General features: G+C 31.6%; 1 protein-coding gene across 2 annotated transcripts in view; it reads right to left on the minus strand.

The window, feature by feature from the left end:
• Positions 1 to 529: 529 nt before the first annotated feature.
• The window catches only part of Dlic (dynein light intermediate chain), a 110,994-nt gene continuing 94,264 nt past the window's right edge, over positions 530 to 17,259 (minus strand). The window contains exons 9-12 of one of the 2 annotated variants that reach the window (XM_035358393.2): positions 15,404 to 15,517; positions 8,545 to 8,637; positions 3,658 to 3,781; positions 530 to 1,188 (exon numbers count right to left, since the gene is read on the minus strand). In XM_035358393.2, the coding sequence (XP_035214284.1) occupies positions 1,049 to 1,188; positions 3,658 to 3,781; positions 8,545 to 8,637; positions 15,404 to 15,517 (471 nt within the window). In that variant the 3' untranslated portion in view covers positions 530 to 1,048. Of the gene's footprint in view, positions 1,189 to 3,657; positions 3,784 to 8,544; positions 8,638 to 15,403; positions 15,518 to 17,259 lie in introns of those variants that run through there. The other variant, XM_035358395.2, reaches the window with a different exon arrangement.

A 17,259-nucleotide genomic window follows, 5' to 3' on the forward strand; every position in this document is an offset into this window, starting at 1 on the left:
TACTTTCCTGCAACAGTAGCTTTATTTTTCTGTGACATTGCTTTCGGTCAGCTAAAACAATACCCTTATTAAAACTCATTTGTATCTGAGAAATCATATTTTTGTTTGTCTGATATATTTTTTGTTTACTTAGAAATATCAGTAAAATTTAATTATTCATTGTTTGTTGCTTCTTTTCCTTTTCTCATATTTTAAAACACCTATACAGCATATAACCAAAACATTTCCTTACACAGCTTATATCCAAAATTATAATATCCCCTAAATGTTTTGAGCAGTTTATCTTGCCTAATGTTAAAAATTTCAACATTTGCTAATTCATATTTTTAAAATTTTCCTCATAAAAATTGATACATTTTAAGATTCATAGATATTTAAGCTGCATGTTATTATTATACACATAATGAAAAAAAGAATTATTTCAGATATGTTTTCTCTAATTAAAAAAAGGATAGGTTTCAGTCCAATATTAACAACTGAAAAGATAAATTTAGTGTAATCAATTTTTTAATAAAAAACTACAAACAGAAACTTTATTTAATAGCTTTATTTTTCAAAACGCATATTAAGCATTTTACACTTTTCAAGAAATTCCTGAAAAATGTCTATGACACCTGAAATGGTAACGAGATATAAATACTAACAGTTAAATAATTAATGTTGATAGCAGCATTGCATGAAAATGTATTTAAAGCAGCACTTTTTCTTTTCTTTTCTTCTCTCTCTCTCTTTTTTTTTTAAATAGTGTGCAAATTCATTGGTTTAAATACACTAAAGCAACTTGTATAAATAAATCCTTCATGCAAACTTCTGTGCAACTTGCATGTACTCCCCAACAGCAATTTTTTTTTTTTTTTTATATATATACTGTTACAACACCAGCTCGGAGATGATAATTTAAATTATACAGTACGAAAATATCTCAAAATTAAAAACATCAGCTATCTTCGCTGATCCTTCTGCATACAAGTTTAGTCAAAATTCCAGTAACCTTTACTGGACATTTGGATATCAAGTTTAGTGAAAATATTAAACAGCAGATGTCATACTAAGATTGCATGGATGGATTATCTCCACCCTCATCATCAAAAGATGTTTCAGAAGACTGTGTAAAACCAGATGGTGTCTTTTTTGATCTTCCAGACATGCGATCCAGTTCAGCGACTGCATCATGCCTTGTCGTTTTTTCTGAAAAATAGAAAAAAATTATAGGGATATAAGTTAAATACAGAGCACATAATTATTAGAAAACACAAAAATGCAAATACTCAGTGGATTTACTAAAATACAAAGCATCGATATAATGATTTGTGCTAAAGTCTCAAATGAAATGGGATAAGAAATTATACCTATACCCCCTTCCCAGGAAATTGTATGATCTATAAACATTACATTGGGTTGTATAAAAAGTCGTGCTTTTTTTTTTTTTTTTTTTGGTACATTTCTGAACAAAATTTTTCTTTAATGAAAATCAATTTTAATCAATTACATATTGATGATTATTACCTATGATCTTTTTCCATTTTCGGGGGGCTTCATAATTCCATTGGTGTAGAACTTCTGTGGTTTATCGTTGAAAAACTTGGATGAGTGATTTTTAGTGACTTTTCAGTCAGCCAATTTTTTACCTCAAGAGGTATTACATTCATTCTATTACATATTACATTATATGGGATACAACTGATAATTACTTTCATCTTAGGAGTATGCAATCAAAAAAGTTTGTCTATCATTGAATTAATCATTTGAAAATTTTAAAGGAACCATCATTCAACTTCATAACAAGTAATCTTTTATTTAAATCTGCACCTTTATGAGAAAAATGCTCATAGTTGCCTTTCCACTGTGTGAATGTTTATTGCAAAATAACCAAAATTTCTGTACTCTCATTTTCTACTTTTGTGAGCTGTGATCTGCACTGAAATTGAGAATTTGCAGTACAAATGTGATTTAAAAATGTTTGGTTAACAGCTACTACAATCAAAAAATCTTTAATACGGACTCGTCAGGACTTCGGCGATTCCGGATTATAGATCATCAATTTAAATCTGGTAAGATGGCATGCAGAAATTATACAATTAAAAACATGAAACTGTAATTTATGAAATAAAGACCAATTGTGATCTAAAGCGTATCAAAACTGACCAAAAAAAAAAAAGCTTAATATTTATTTGTTTACTTTATTAAACATTTCTTTCAAAGCGTGCATGCGTAAAGCATACATTACGCATAGCCGAAATTAGAAAACTGCAACCAGAAAACTATTTGATGTGTATTCGTGATATTTATAATGACGAGGAATTTGATTTAAATCAAATCAAAGACGGAGTACATCGAGATGAAATACTACATTTAGTAAGGAATTATAAGCCGAATAAAATAAAAACATCTGCCCTGAAGATAAGGATAGTGCTGACAGATCAACTTCCAGTTCACTGCGTGCCGCGTAGTTCCCCCACTCCCCCTGCAGAGCAGCATGAAATTGATAAACAGATTTTGGAATGGTTAGAGAATCAAAGGATATGCCTTTGTCCATTTTTTGCATCAATTCCACTTTTTGTTTGATGGACATCGAAACATGCTTTCGCTTTGTAGATCCTTTGGTAGCTCCAGAATCGGAAATTCTTTCTGACATAATCGAAAGTTTAAGCTTACTTTTATAAAACTGCTCTAACAGTCTGCAAAATATTTGAAATTTACCATTGTTTTGCTCTGTGAATGATCAAGATTAAAATAAGAAAGAATAATTTCAAGACACCAATTATTCTAGTAACAGACTGCTTTAATTGGAATAGTGTCAGTAGGTTTTGGACAAATAATTAAAAAAAAAAGAGGTAATCTAATATGAAAATAAAGACAAAAATTTATGATGTTACCAGTAGGATTTTTTTAATATATGCCAAAGAAAGCCAACAGAAATAAAGATTTTGTTGCATGTCATTTGAAGAGAGATTTGATTAATAAAATATCTTATTAAAAATACTACTCTCATATGCCAATTTTAATTGCAGGAATCAAAAGAAAGCAAAGTTAATATTAACATGACCTCTTAAATGTTCCATATAAGTACATAAATATAATTCAAATGTAATAAACAATTTGACTGCAGCAGTTTTGCATGGAATATATAACATACATGGATGAGTCAACAGATGCTTTCATGGAAAATTTTTTGTGGGAAATGCCTCAAATTCCTGTTACAAATACAGATGATGATAAAAAAAAAAAAAAAAAAAAAAAAAAAAAACCGCTTAGATGCAACAGCCCAACTAAAAGTACTCTTCACTTTAAGGTGCCCCAAAACTAATAGACCTGATATTTTACTTTATTAGTAACCACTGCTTTATCCATAAAAGCTTTACTCATATTTAATATAACAAGTTATCCAAATCTATGCTTGCTTTATAAAATGCTCATCAGAAACACTTTAGATTTCTGCTATTGTAACTGATAATGCAAACACACATTTTTCTCAAAATTTAATAAACAGATGTATATTTAACTGCCTGATAAATAAGCAAGTACATTTTACTACAGAAAAATGTATGTGCAACTAAGAAAAATTAATAGCTGTCTAAAAACATTAAAAAGTTCCTATTTTAAAACAACAAAAGTAAATTTAATTATAATAAAAAAATTATTTAAAAAAAAACCTACCACCGGGTGTTCGTACAGAAGCTAATGGACTACCAATTGTAGTCCCTGTTCTCCTATTTAATAAACTATTAAAAAAATTCTGGAGAACTCCTTCTCCACCAACTGTTCCAGCTTTGCCTTCAATCTAGCGGAGATAAAAAGAGGAAAAAGAATTTCATTTAGCATTACAAACAACAGTTAAAGAGTAGTACAGACATACTTCACTAAAGTTCTACGATAAAGCAAGAATCTCAGTAGCATTTAAAATTATTTTAATTTAAAAACTTAAATGCAGTGTTCATACAGTGACTATATTTCATATTAAAAAATTATTTAAGTGGATTGTAATAAAAAGTTAACCCCTGAACAATACAGAGTGACAGTACCAATCCCAAGCACTGATGAAAATCAACAAGTTGCTTTTCACTCTCCCCCCCCAAAAAAACTACTAGCAACATACAGTGAACCATAGAACTTTAGCAGTAATATAGAATCAGCAACTGTCTTTCAATATAATATATTTATATCGATGTTATCTTAAAAAAACAGTATGTTACACATGGTCACAAATGCTACACATATAAAATCTACCCAAATTCTGAATTTAAAAAAAAATGCATGAATTTATTTAGGATGATACACTTCATCATAATATGACTTAATATAGTATATGACAAACTGAAAATTCAAGCATGAATATATAAATCACAAAATTAAATTAAGGAATTAATGACTTTTTACATAAATGTGAATACATTGGAAATAAATGCAAGCTTTGCATATTAACAAAGACTGCTATGTCCCGTAATTTGTATATAAATATATACTGTCAATAAGGTTGTTCAGAGTTTGAGCGCTTAAGCTCCACTCCTCCAGTAATACAGTCTTCAAAGCATTGAGAAATGTTGGCAAAGAGTGAGAAATTTCAATATGCAACAACTTTCACAAGGATATCCTATATGTTTTCAAAGGGACAAAAATGAGAAGATTTAGGTTACTTATTCCTTCAATGGTTCACCATCTAGAAATTCACTAATCAAGTTTGCTCAATGTAGATGCCTAATATCATCCATAAAAAGACTTGCATAGAGTTAGGGAGGGGGGAAAAACTTATCTACAGTTGTATGCTCTCATCTCAAAATCTCCTGGTAAAACAGAGATCTGTCACACTGTTATCAGCATACTTCTTTATCTTGCTGCATTATCACAGTCATATTCCCTAAGTAATATTTCATATTTCTGGATCCCTTTACAAGCAAATGCATTTAGAAATCAGATGCTAACCTAGTCTTGATTCATTACTCAAAAGAATGCAGATATACCACTATAGATTCAAATTACTGTTTTCAGCACCTATTCAGATGGCCCTCTCTAATCTGAAATGGCTCACAGAGCAATCAGCCTACAGGCTGAAGTCTACCACAGAAAGTCTGCACTCTCTTCTTTGAAGCTGAAGATTCAGTTTAACAACTGATTTTAAATATGTTCACATCTGGAGGAAAACACAAACACAAAATATTCCCAACAACATTATGGAACGTAAAAGATAGAGATGTGATGTTATGAGAAAGCATTATTAATAGGCCTACTCCCATTAACGTTTCTTTAACAGGATCTCTATCTTGGACATATTGTAAGGATTTTAAGTTTTACTAACATTTATTTTATTTTAAAACTTTGCTATCCTCTCTTATTTTCCATTTTCAACTAGAATAAGAATGAGTAAAATTGTTTATGCAAATGAGGTTGCAAACTGTACAAGTATTTAAGATATGGCTTTTAGCAAAAAAAGAAGAGAGAGACTTCTTGCTACTTACCACGCACATGCTTTTTAATCAGTTCATGTCTGCTTTTATGGCTAGAACTTAGTTCTCACCGATATTTGAAGATGTATTGTAGTTTTTGCATTCTGCCTACTACATACATAGTGTTAAAAGGCCAATCTTTCGTTACTACTCTCAGTAAATCATGTGAATTCTTATTTGGTTAAGCTAATCTATTTCTTATTTTTGACATTTTAAACCATAAGTGCTGGTCTCTGTATCCCGAAGTACGGGAATGGCTGTACGCTATGAGAAATAAAGGGTAAATTTACCACCCTTCTCATTTTTGTTGTATCGCCTACACACGCACGAACATAGTTTTGAGTAAACTCCCTGTTCCTACACAGGACTCCAGCTATGTTTCCAAAGGCAATTAGAAGGAACAGTAGTCCTGACAATATGAAGATAGTCTCACAACCTATGTGAGGCTTCTTGAATAACATAAAGATCTGAATTTCTTTTAAGGATAAAAATGAATGTCCACAGCCAGTTAGTGATCTATTTTTTTTTGGGGGGGGAAGGAATGAAAGATACTAAATACAAGGAGCACCCAAGTCTGCTCACTGCACATTGCAATCCCTAAAAGGACTCACGGGTCAACCCTGGAAGAGCTGCTGTTTGACAAAATTCTGCTCCTTGAAACCTCAATAACTTCTCTCATACTACTGCAGAAATGAAATTTAATCTTCCAAATCCTAATTCACCAATTTATTGAAATATGACACTACTCTGTGTGTACTAGTTAAAGGAAATCATGTTCCTTACTAATGCCAGAAGTCTGCATTTTCTTCCAAGAAACTTGTTGCCCCTCAAATTACAAGCTAGATCTTATTTCAGTTTCATGTATTTCACACTACAGTTTTGCAACATTTATTTATACTTATTTTTTCACTTTGTATATACAGGGTTGCCACTCAAACAGGAGAATGAAATTCTCTGACTTTTCCAGGTATGTTTTACGAAAATGCCAGTCTATCCACGTAATGGACGTTGGATGTGCTAAGAGGTAAATTAATTATGGTATTACTTGAAAACACATAAATTTGCCAATTACATATGACTTATAATATATATATAATTCCCAAAGCATTACTATTATAACTATAATAGGAGTTGTTTTCTCCACTGAAAGATACAATCTGCCTAACCTGAATTAAAAAAAAAGTCTTTTTCCTTTGCAGACATTTTGCAGCTAAACAAAAGAAAACCTATTTAATGATATTTTTAAATAAATTCAGGTATTTTATAATTATTTAGCAGCATACATAAGCAAAAAGTATGTGCATTAAATTTCGTGATGGTATGTCATCATACTGCTAGAATTCATTTCAGGATTATGGCAGAGAAAATTTTCTGAAACTTTAAAGTATTATTTATTAGAGGGAAGAAGCAACATTAAATGATACGAATAACATAAAAATAAAGATAATTACTTTAAAATTGAATTAGAATAATCAATGATATTTTAGCAAATAGAGTTATACTAAATGGTTAGCCTAGATTACTGATTACTATTTTTTTATTTTACTGCAAAATGACAAATAAGGAATTTATTAAAAAAAAAATGGTTTAACACATTTTGGGGTAAAATTCTAGTATACGGTAAGGATTTGGCATGATTTTGAAATTTGTCGCCAACACCAAAATGATCTGTTTTACTGCTCATTATCATGTCGCCAAATCCCGTGTATACCATACATGGAAGTTAGAAAAGAATACATGGAGGTTATTCTAACCAAAGAATGTCTATGTAAAGAAGGAAAGGTTCCATAGACATAATGCTATTATGCCGCTAGAAAGCGGAGGGAATATTCGCCAAGGACCTGGCGGCTGGAATTTCCCTCTCCGCGATGTGTACAGGAAATTGAGGAACTGTTGCTAAAAAGAAACATTCTTTGACAAAACGTTTCTTTTTTTGATTTTTTGCAATAATTTAGACAAGGATTTTCATAGGGTTCTCCCCCTCAAAATAACTAATCCATTAATGAATTTACTTGCGTGAAAAAATATTTTCTTTTCCTTTAAAGTTTAAAGAAATTTTAAACGATATTCATTTTACGAACTCTTGATAAAGTGACCTTCGAACTCTGACACGGGCTTTGAGCTTTGGCGAGAGATATTTCACGCGCAGCTATTTCCCTCTATGTTGGAACGGAGACACTCCTGTTGCAGAGATTTTCCTTCTTAACAATACATATTCTTTGATTCTAACCTCCATAGTACCATATAATAGGGTTAAACCAATTTTGTTTTATATAAGATTTTGTTTTATACAAGTATTTTGTTTAGTTCAACATGCAATGCCTATGTGCATGCGATTCTCGAGGTTACTGGAAACTTGCTTTGCATTTCTAAAAGACAATCTAATCGGAGTTGCAAAAATTGGCACTATGCCAGGTGCCTGAATGACACTCACGTGTTACACAATTCACCAATAAAGTTATCGCTTCCAACATCGTCGCAAAACTCGCTTTCTTGGGGGATCGCCGTATGAAATACCCTGACTTTTCCAGATTTTGACTAAAATATTTAAATTCCCTGACTTCCAACTGAATTTTTTGGTCAATTTTCGAATTCCCTGACCTTTTCTGGTTTTCCAGGTAGCATGGCAACCCTGTATATATGTGTTATGTTACTATGCATCATCCCAAAGAAAAACATTTAATATTATTTGAAACATTTTGAGAAATCAGTGTTTTTATAGAAGTAAATTTTGTATAGTTATTAATCTATAATGTTATCATCTAAGAATTTTGTGGCATGCAGCTGGTATATATTTACCTGATGCTAAGCAAAAGAGAAACTGATCCATTATTCATACCTACAATTATAACATTCATGCACTTTGCAAGAAAAGCAGCATTGCATTTGCTGCATATAACTGCAACGTGCAAAACTTAAAAAAAGATATGAACACTTCATTTGCATTTTTACTCAACTATTATTAACATTATATACAGAATAAGCATGTACGCTGATTTAAAACTAAGTGATGAAAACTGATACTTAGTCTCATAGTTGTTTATAAAATCTGCAAATTGAAAAATAATTCTAAAAAAATTTTCCATAAGGCAATCATATAAACCTTTTTTGGAGATGACTGAACACCAGATGATCCAGATATCCTTCTATCTCCAGTCTTCTGCACACCAGCAGGAGATCTAATTGGAGGTTCTTGCTATAATGAAAAAGTTGCAAGAAGGGAAATCAGTAAAAAAAAAAAAAAAAAAAAATGAAAGCTCATTTCAAAAGTAATGCACATTAATTTTTTTTATCAAACACAGTTGAGGTTTCATTTAGCTGGTTATTTTCTGTATTGCTTCCATGTAAGTATATCCCTGTTTTTTAATGAAAGTACACAATTCCAGTTAGAACCCCACCCCTTTTTTTGGCACGCTCCGGTGTGGTGGAAATGAGCTGATATAAATCTTACAAGGATGAAAGTTTCTTCATGGGAATATGAACAGTGGAATATGTTAATCAATCATTACAGATCTCATGTGGCCAAATTAAGACAATCTGAGGCCTTAAAGCACAGTCTTCATTCACCTACATTTTCATGTTTTTTTGGGGGGGGGAGGAGGGAGAATATTGTGGGAAATTACAGGATGATTTTAGGCCTTCAGAAGTCTGGGACTTGGGCCTGGATTGTGTGAGGCTATGAAATAATCAGTGGCAGCTCATGCACAGCAAATGTTTATTGCAATTTTCCCATATGAAATTCCAATCTATGCATATAACCTCCGAGGCAGTTTCATAACAGTATATCAGTAGTTTTCTACCTGATTTATTTTAAAAACTTACAATGCAGCACAACTGCTGCTTTCTGAAGTCTTGTTTAACAAATGAGCAAAAACATTTTGATTGTGCCATATACTCTGCAGCCTTTGCAAAACTGTGCAATATATTTGAAACAGCCCTCGTATTTTATCACTTCAAAATACAAATTATCATTAGAAATATTTATAGAACTTTTGTTCTATGGTTATAATGTGTTTTAAAAGAAAACTTTCTAAATACTTTTCTGTTTAAAAGTATTAAGTAATATGCTTATATGAAAATTTATCTCAATTTTAATGTTTAAATCCCGCCTTAAAATTAAAAAAGGAAGAAAAGAAAAGCTTTATATGAGAAAGATGACAATGCAGTTAATTGTTTAGTACCCATAAATACATATAAGAGAATGTGTGATATGAGAATTTTTAAATATTATTAAATAGAATAGGCTACCCATCTAGGAACAAAAAGAGATGTTCACTTTATTTTTACACATTAAATCTACTGATTTATACATTTTCGTACAAATAATATTTAATATTTACATTGAAATTAAAAGTTCTAAAGTTTGCATTTTTAAAACTGTATTTGCTGATAAAATTAAACATGTATTACTGCACGTACTCATCATTATGTCATTACTTTTTGTTTACAAATCACAGCATAAGAAAACAAAAAATACTAGACTTGAATAAGATACCTTCCATATGTAATGACAAACACATTAAAGCTATCAATCCAGTTACTGTGATATAACTACTATTCAATGTTTGAAACCAAGAAAATTTTTAGAAAAATTAAAAGTGTTTTCGAAAAGCTGCACCAAGGTCCAAAGACTTGGAAAAAAAATTTAAAAAAAAAAATTACCTAACGTCATTGCTGATAAAGGAATACATTTTATGGGAACTAATACAATAAAAGCACAAGGAAAAAATACTATGAAAATGATTTTCTTGTTTTAAAAACACTGTTGTGCACAACATGCATCATGACCTTTAAAGTCACAAAGTTATCATCATTCAAAACAAGAAATTTGAGATTTGAGATGCTGACATCTAAAAAGTAGATGCAAAAGTCTAAAAGTTTCACTGAATTATTATTATTTACATAAAGTTGAGTTTACGCAAAATGAAAGCAACAACAATAAAATTTAAATGAATAAAGAGAATGTGCGACAACTAAATACAGATATATTTTTGCACTTGAACTTCTCCGCGATTTTATCCAAAAAAATGCTTACTTTCACTGCAACTCAATAGTTCCAAATACATAAGAAGATAATCTAACAACAGCTTGCTAGCTGCACTCCAGATAACAAAATACTATTTTAAATTTCCAAATATTCCAAGAATCAGAAGAAAAAATTAATAAATAAATAAAATGTGCAGGAGGGGCTTCTTTAGAAAGAAAAAAACAACATGAACAGTGTGATTGACCCTCCTCCTCATCACAAGGTGAGTTGCCAACAAAACATTTCATATCTCTCGGAGCAAACTGAGGTAAAATTATTTTCAGATCCACTTGGAAATGAAGCCACTGGTTGCTACCAATTAATGTTACAAATCAAACTAATTAAACATCCAAAATGAACTGACATAAGACAGGTTCCATAAGATCATATTTTGTTAATACTTTATAAAAACATGTTTTCTTACTTTTATTCAAACATTAAAAATGCTTTCTGATTGATTTTAGTATTTGAAATCACAGCAAATAGCTGCTTACAAGGCATGACAGTAAAATCATATATAGTTTGACAATCAAAGTTCTTGCCAAAGTTCTAGATATTGCAATACAAACAAACATTAAGTAGATTTTTATAGAAGCAAAAGCAGTTGTAGACCTTGGATTAACTCAATGCTGGGTCTTGAAGACAATAAATTTTTAAAAAAAAGTAATTATACACAGTGTGTTCCTTAAGTAAGGGCCGTTTTGTTGTATACACTAAAAGCTGGCATGCGCACCGCAACGAGTGTGTGCATCGTGTTCCGACATTCCTTGAAAAAAACCATGCTCAGTTGCAGCTGTGTAGGTAACCTGTATGGTATGTTCTGCGTCTTTAAAATCATCATGGTGTTTTGTTGGTCGACCTCATGCAACACGGAACTACCATAAATGTGGTAGACCCAGCCAAGCCCTGCAAAGTGATTTAAAAAAAGACGTGGCATACCGACACAGGGAATTTCTCCACTCCATGACAATGCAAGGCCTCACACCGCAGCTCAGAACCGACCTTTATTGGACTCTTTTGGCTGGAAAGTTTTGGACCAACCTTCCCCCTAAAGCCCAGACCTTGCGAAGAGCAATTTTCGTTTTTTCAACCATCTCAAACACCATACCCGCGAGAATCACTGCAACGATGATGAAGACATAAAAATGGTCGTGACCACTTGCAGCAGGCAACAAGTTTCTATGAACAGGGTATTCAAAATCTAGTTCTAAGGTATGTGTTAAAACTTCATAACTATGCTGAAAAATAGAGAAACATATGTAGAATCTGAAAATAAATTTGGTTTTTGAAATTTTTCTTTTGCTTGGTTTTTATTTTCAAATGGCCCTTACTTAAAAAACACCCCTTCTATATTTTATTCACTAAATTTCTAATTTTACAATTCATTTTTAATGCATCCTTTTTTATATTTACAGTTAAAAATATAGAAATAACTAATCTGCCAGTTTGAAATATATATTCTACTGTTTATTTCTGATGTTTTGCTTTTATCACAATTTTTTCAAATAGGAAGCAGCTTCTTTCCCCACCAGTTGCCTGTAAAAGTTTTAATTGGCCCTTTACGGGAAAAAGTTAGACAATTACGATAATAAGAACTACAAATTAAACCAAGAATAAAGAAAAATATTTCTTGCTTAGAAACCACATTTATGAACAATAAATCAGTTAATGAGGATTATCTTATTGAGGGCTGTCTTGTAGTGAGCTATGAGTATTTTAACAAAGTTATTTACAACTTGTGAGAGATCTGAACAACTTTCAAACAACATTCGCCGAGGCAACTTTTGAATACCCTGTTTATTAAAGAAACACATGAAAGTGTGGGCAAAATATGGTCTTGCACTATTCTGCTAAAGATAGAACAATGAAGACCCCCCGAGATGCAACATGCCTATGGCCATTAAAATCTCAATTATGTAATACTGGCTAGTCAAAGTACAGAAAATGTGGACTATAGGTCAATGGGATGTGTGCCTAATAACAACCGATACCATCAAACTACGCACTCCACTGGTATGATACAGAATGCACGATGTCAATATTTCTTTCCCTCACTGCTTCCACATATAGATATAGCCATCGTGCTATAACCAAAAATGGGATTCGTCAGAAAAGAAAATGAATCGCTGAAAAGATCATTAACATCATTTAATGTGCAACTGATTCCTGAGTTGTATAAAAAAATAAGGCTTAGCAATAGTTGCCTTGTTGACAATCACAGGCAGTGTAGGCATCATAGCATTTGTCAGATTTGGAGCCATGCATCCTGACCTAGGATACATAATGTCACCATACAATCTTCAGCAGCAATGTGGGCAAGATGTCTGTGTCAGGCATTGGTGAGTGGAGCCCAATGATATCTCACGTGTCACCTGATATAGTCCTTGTAAACCCACTGACTGCAAATTCTCATGAGACATTGAATCCTAACACAAGCAGCAACTACATGGTAAATAATCTGCAGTCTTTGTGGGCTACTATTCTCCAGTAATTGAATTCTCAGGCTGTATGAGGTATAATATGAACTCCAGCATAAAGAAACCACAAGTAAATACAATTTCTGAATCCTAATCCAGGCTATTATTAGCAGGCTGGATAGAATCCCTAGCCACATTTTAGTTAAAAAATAAGCAGCTATAAGCCCTTTTCAAGCACATTTTAAGGAAAAAAAATAAGCACCTAATTACATTATACACAACTGCATAACCTTAAAAGAAAAATGAGACTGGTAATTTAAAACATGAGAAATTCAGTATTTATTAAGAGAGAATGAGCATTACCTCAACGACGGAAAATAATTACATTTAAAAAAATTTTAAATAACAGTTCAATTTACAGAACTAATTTACAATGAGAAATTCAGTATTTATTAAGACAGAATGAGCATTACCTCAACAATGGAAAATAATTATATTTTAAAAAATATTTAAATAACAGTTCAATTTACAGAACTAGTTTACAATGAGAGGACAAAAACTATAAAGAACTAAACTATATTACAAGATTTAAAGATGAAATTTCAGTTCAAAATAGAGAAAATATATAACAATAAGCCATATTTATTATATTCGCTTGACACCTAAACATAAATACAAATTATTTTTCCACTCATATTAATATTTAAATAATTTAACTTAAATCAAAATTCTGAATATTTTCTAAATTTTTATTGTATAACAGATTTGATTTATGAGCACTTAAGGAGTTTTACTGTGCCTGCTAAGCAGAATATTTTTCAGTTCCGTTGGGCTATTTCTACATGACGCACATATCGAAATGTCAAAAGCCCTTTACAGATATTTCAAGCAAAGTAATTTAAGTAAAAATAAGAAAAAAGAGGAACATTTCTGAAATCAGAAGAAGGGGAATTGCTTCATGCAGTCATCCTTTAACGGTAAAAGCTTAACTAACCGGCATACTCGGAAATTGCCGAATATCTGAAAATTCTGGATAGTCGAGCATAACTGGAAAAAGAGGGGGAAGGTATATTGTAGCCATTCTTTAGATTTTTCGGCTAAATGATGCATTTGACATTTCGATGTGTGCATCATGTAGAAATAGCCCAACGGAACTGAAAAATATTCTGCTTAGCAAGCACAGTAAAACTCTTTAAGTGCTCATAAATCAAATCTCGGACTGAACATCAAAATTAATTATCTTGGCAAAATATCAAAAACGTTATTGCACAACACATGCAACTTAATTCTTCTGCACGTGATATTACACAATTGGAATCATCAATTGCCGGTATTCGGAGAATAAATACCTAAATAAAGGAAACGAAAGAGACATACTAATCTGGGGTGTTTTTCATTCTAATTTTGAACACATTGCATTAAATTTCCAGAACAGAATCATTCTTCGCTTGGGTTGGCAGACCGCTGAACTTTTAGTCCTATTTAATCCAGATTAGAAAGTGACCAAAAAAAAAAAAAAAAAAAAAAAAAAAAGTTCGCTGCTTCTTTTGCTGCGAACTGTAATGGTTTCAATATTTGAGATTTTGCAGACAAAGGCGAGGACCCCCCCCCACCTTCCGTATTGTATATTGGCACAAAAAGTGAAATTATTTTGACTATTTGATTACTTTCAATTTATTTAAGGCATTCCAAATATTATTTCTTAGAAAGCTAATTTGTGTTAAAACACACTTACCCATTTTTTAAGTTTATTTATACTTCAGCATTTACTGCAAATATATTATAAATATTCATACGTATGCTCATAATATAAGCATAACGATCATAATAAATGTGAACATGAACTGACCATGTGGAATGAGTCTCTTGAAATCTTAAATCTTGAGAGAAATTCAAACGTGTGTAGTCTTGGGTGGGAGGAAAAGAATAAGTAATGTACCAGAAATTTCTACGGCTTTCGCAATTCTTTGACCAATAGAATGACATGCACCCGTCTGTACTCGCATACACCAAAGGTTACGTTAATGCAGAGAAAGGGGCGAAAAGCTATTTCCGGGAGTATGAATCACCATCTGACGTTCCAGATAAAGAAGAAAAGTTTTTATTTAGTTTTGGCTTTGGTATGGGGAAAAAATGTACGTTTTTTTTTTAAAAAAAAGAAAACACTAAAAGCAAAAAAATAAGTGCTTTGGGGAAAAGTAAGCACCTATAAGGGCCTTTATGTTTTATTTTCAAATAACTTATAAGCACTTGTAAGGACCGCTATGAACCCTGTAATCTCAGGAACATTTTACTGACAAGCTCTGCTACTAACAAGACTAATTTTATCATTTTTAATCCCTTTAAAATAGAAGCAAAATGTTGGAGTCATATGGCATACAGACTGGATACGTTCACATTCTACTTGAACATATCTGGAGAAAAAGGTGATCTTTAAAAAAATAAAAAAATAAAAAGCAGAAAATTTTAAGCTTAACTTTGCCCTGCAATAGAAATTTTATTTGAAAAATTATACATACTGGTCCTGCAGGTCGTCCTACACTGGCTGGAATTTGCTGGTTAATAAGATTCTGCAGCCTACACAGGAAAACTTGATCATCTTCAGCAATGATTTCAGCTTCCCGTTGCAAAGGCTAAAATGAACAGATTCAATTATGTAACAAGATGAATAAAAAGCTGAAACCTCAATATATTTTACAAATGCATTAACATACTAACAGCAAATTAGAATTAATTTTTCACAATTTCACTTGTGAAGAATTGCATTCCCTGAACAGCAACAATTCAAATTTCCTATTAATTTTTAAATTTACTTCAAATAATATTTACTTCTGTTTGGAAATATACCATTAAAAAATTTCGCAAACTAACAAAAGAAATTATATACAGTACAAAGTTGGAAATCCAAATGTCCAATATAGAATTAAAAGGAAAATATTAATACAAAAAAGGGGGGACTTTAACAACTTACATTGAAAGAAATGTTCAATAAAGCAAATAAGCACTGACTTTTTTTGCAAATTGTTACAATAGTTTACCATGGAGGGTGTAATTTCCAGGAATTTGATTTAATCCTCGTTGACTATGAGGCCTATACTTGTGGCAGGAGATTCAAGATACGGAAAAGCCTCAATTACTGCCTTTTCTGATGTTCCAGTAATATCTACATCATCTGTGTAGGCCAATATTTACAGGGACCTATTCCACAACATGTCCCTTTGGTCTAATCCGTTGACTCTGATGTACTTTTGTACCGCTAAATTTAATAGCAGGCAAGTTAGACGTTTTTCTTTTTGATGCAGGCCTGTTTCTGTTATAAAAATTTCAGATAGGTGATTTTGAATTTTAATCCTATATCTCACTTTACCAAGTGTAGCTTTAACTAAAGTAATGGATTACCATTGCTGCAAACAACGTTTCTCTCTTTATACTCTTAAATGTCACCTTGAAATCAATAAATAGATGGTAAGTTTTAATGCTGCAGTATTCTTCAGTTTTTTTTTTTTTTTTAAGGGATTTGTCTCAAACGTAGATCTTTGGTATCTAAATTCACATTGATACTTTCTAATCACCTTACCAATAGAGGGTACTAGTCTTGTATATAATACATTAGAGAATATTTTATATGCAATACCAAGAAGAGTAATGCCCCTATAGTTATGGTATTCAAGCATATTGCCTTTTTAAAAAATAGAGTAAATGGAGCCTTCTTCCCATTTAAGGGGTACATATCATCTTACTAGACTTATAAATGGTGATTCGGAAATATCCCAAATCCCTAATCGCCGAAGTCCTGACAAGTACGTATCTCGGACTTTGTACCGCATTCAGTATTTTACAGCACTTGAAAACTTAGAGCAAACATGCAGAAAATATATGCATGTAAGTTTAAAATTATCTTTATCTGCCAAAATTGTTAGCTGAGAATAAATTACATATAATAATTTTTCATCGTTTGACATATTAATAAGAAAATGAACATTAAGAAATCAAATTACTTCAAGTTTTCACATTCTGTTTCACTTAGAGATCATAACTGTTATTATATTAATGAAAATCATTATTGTATAACCAAAGATAAATATCATGAAGTCTTCACACATCAAATATTGATATTGATAACTTATAGACATATTCAATATAGCTGCCAACCCTCAGAAATCAGATTCCTGAGTGAAAACCGGGAGGTTTCATGCCGCAAGGGCACTTCAAATTGACTTAAATTTGCATTATTCAGGCTATAGAAGTGCGTGAATCTAATGCAAAATATATCAAAATTAAATATTTAAAATTTTATATAATTTGGTTTATTTCATTTTGTAACTCTGTACAGATTTTAACCACTTTAAATATTAATCCCTAGGTCCATGAATAC

Source organism: Stegodyphus dumicola, chromosome X1 (genome assembly GCF_044657685.1).
Source record: "Stegodyphus dumicola isolate Sdum_Otavi_A_Nest chromosome X1, ASM4465768v1".
Taxonomy (NCBI): domain Eukaryota; kingdom Metazoa; phylum Arthropoda; class Arachnida; order Araneae; family Eresidae; genus Stegodyphus; species Stegodyphus dumicola.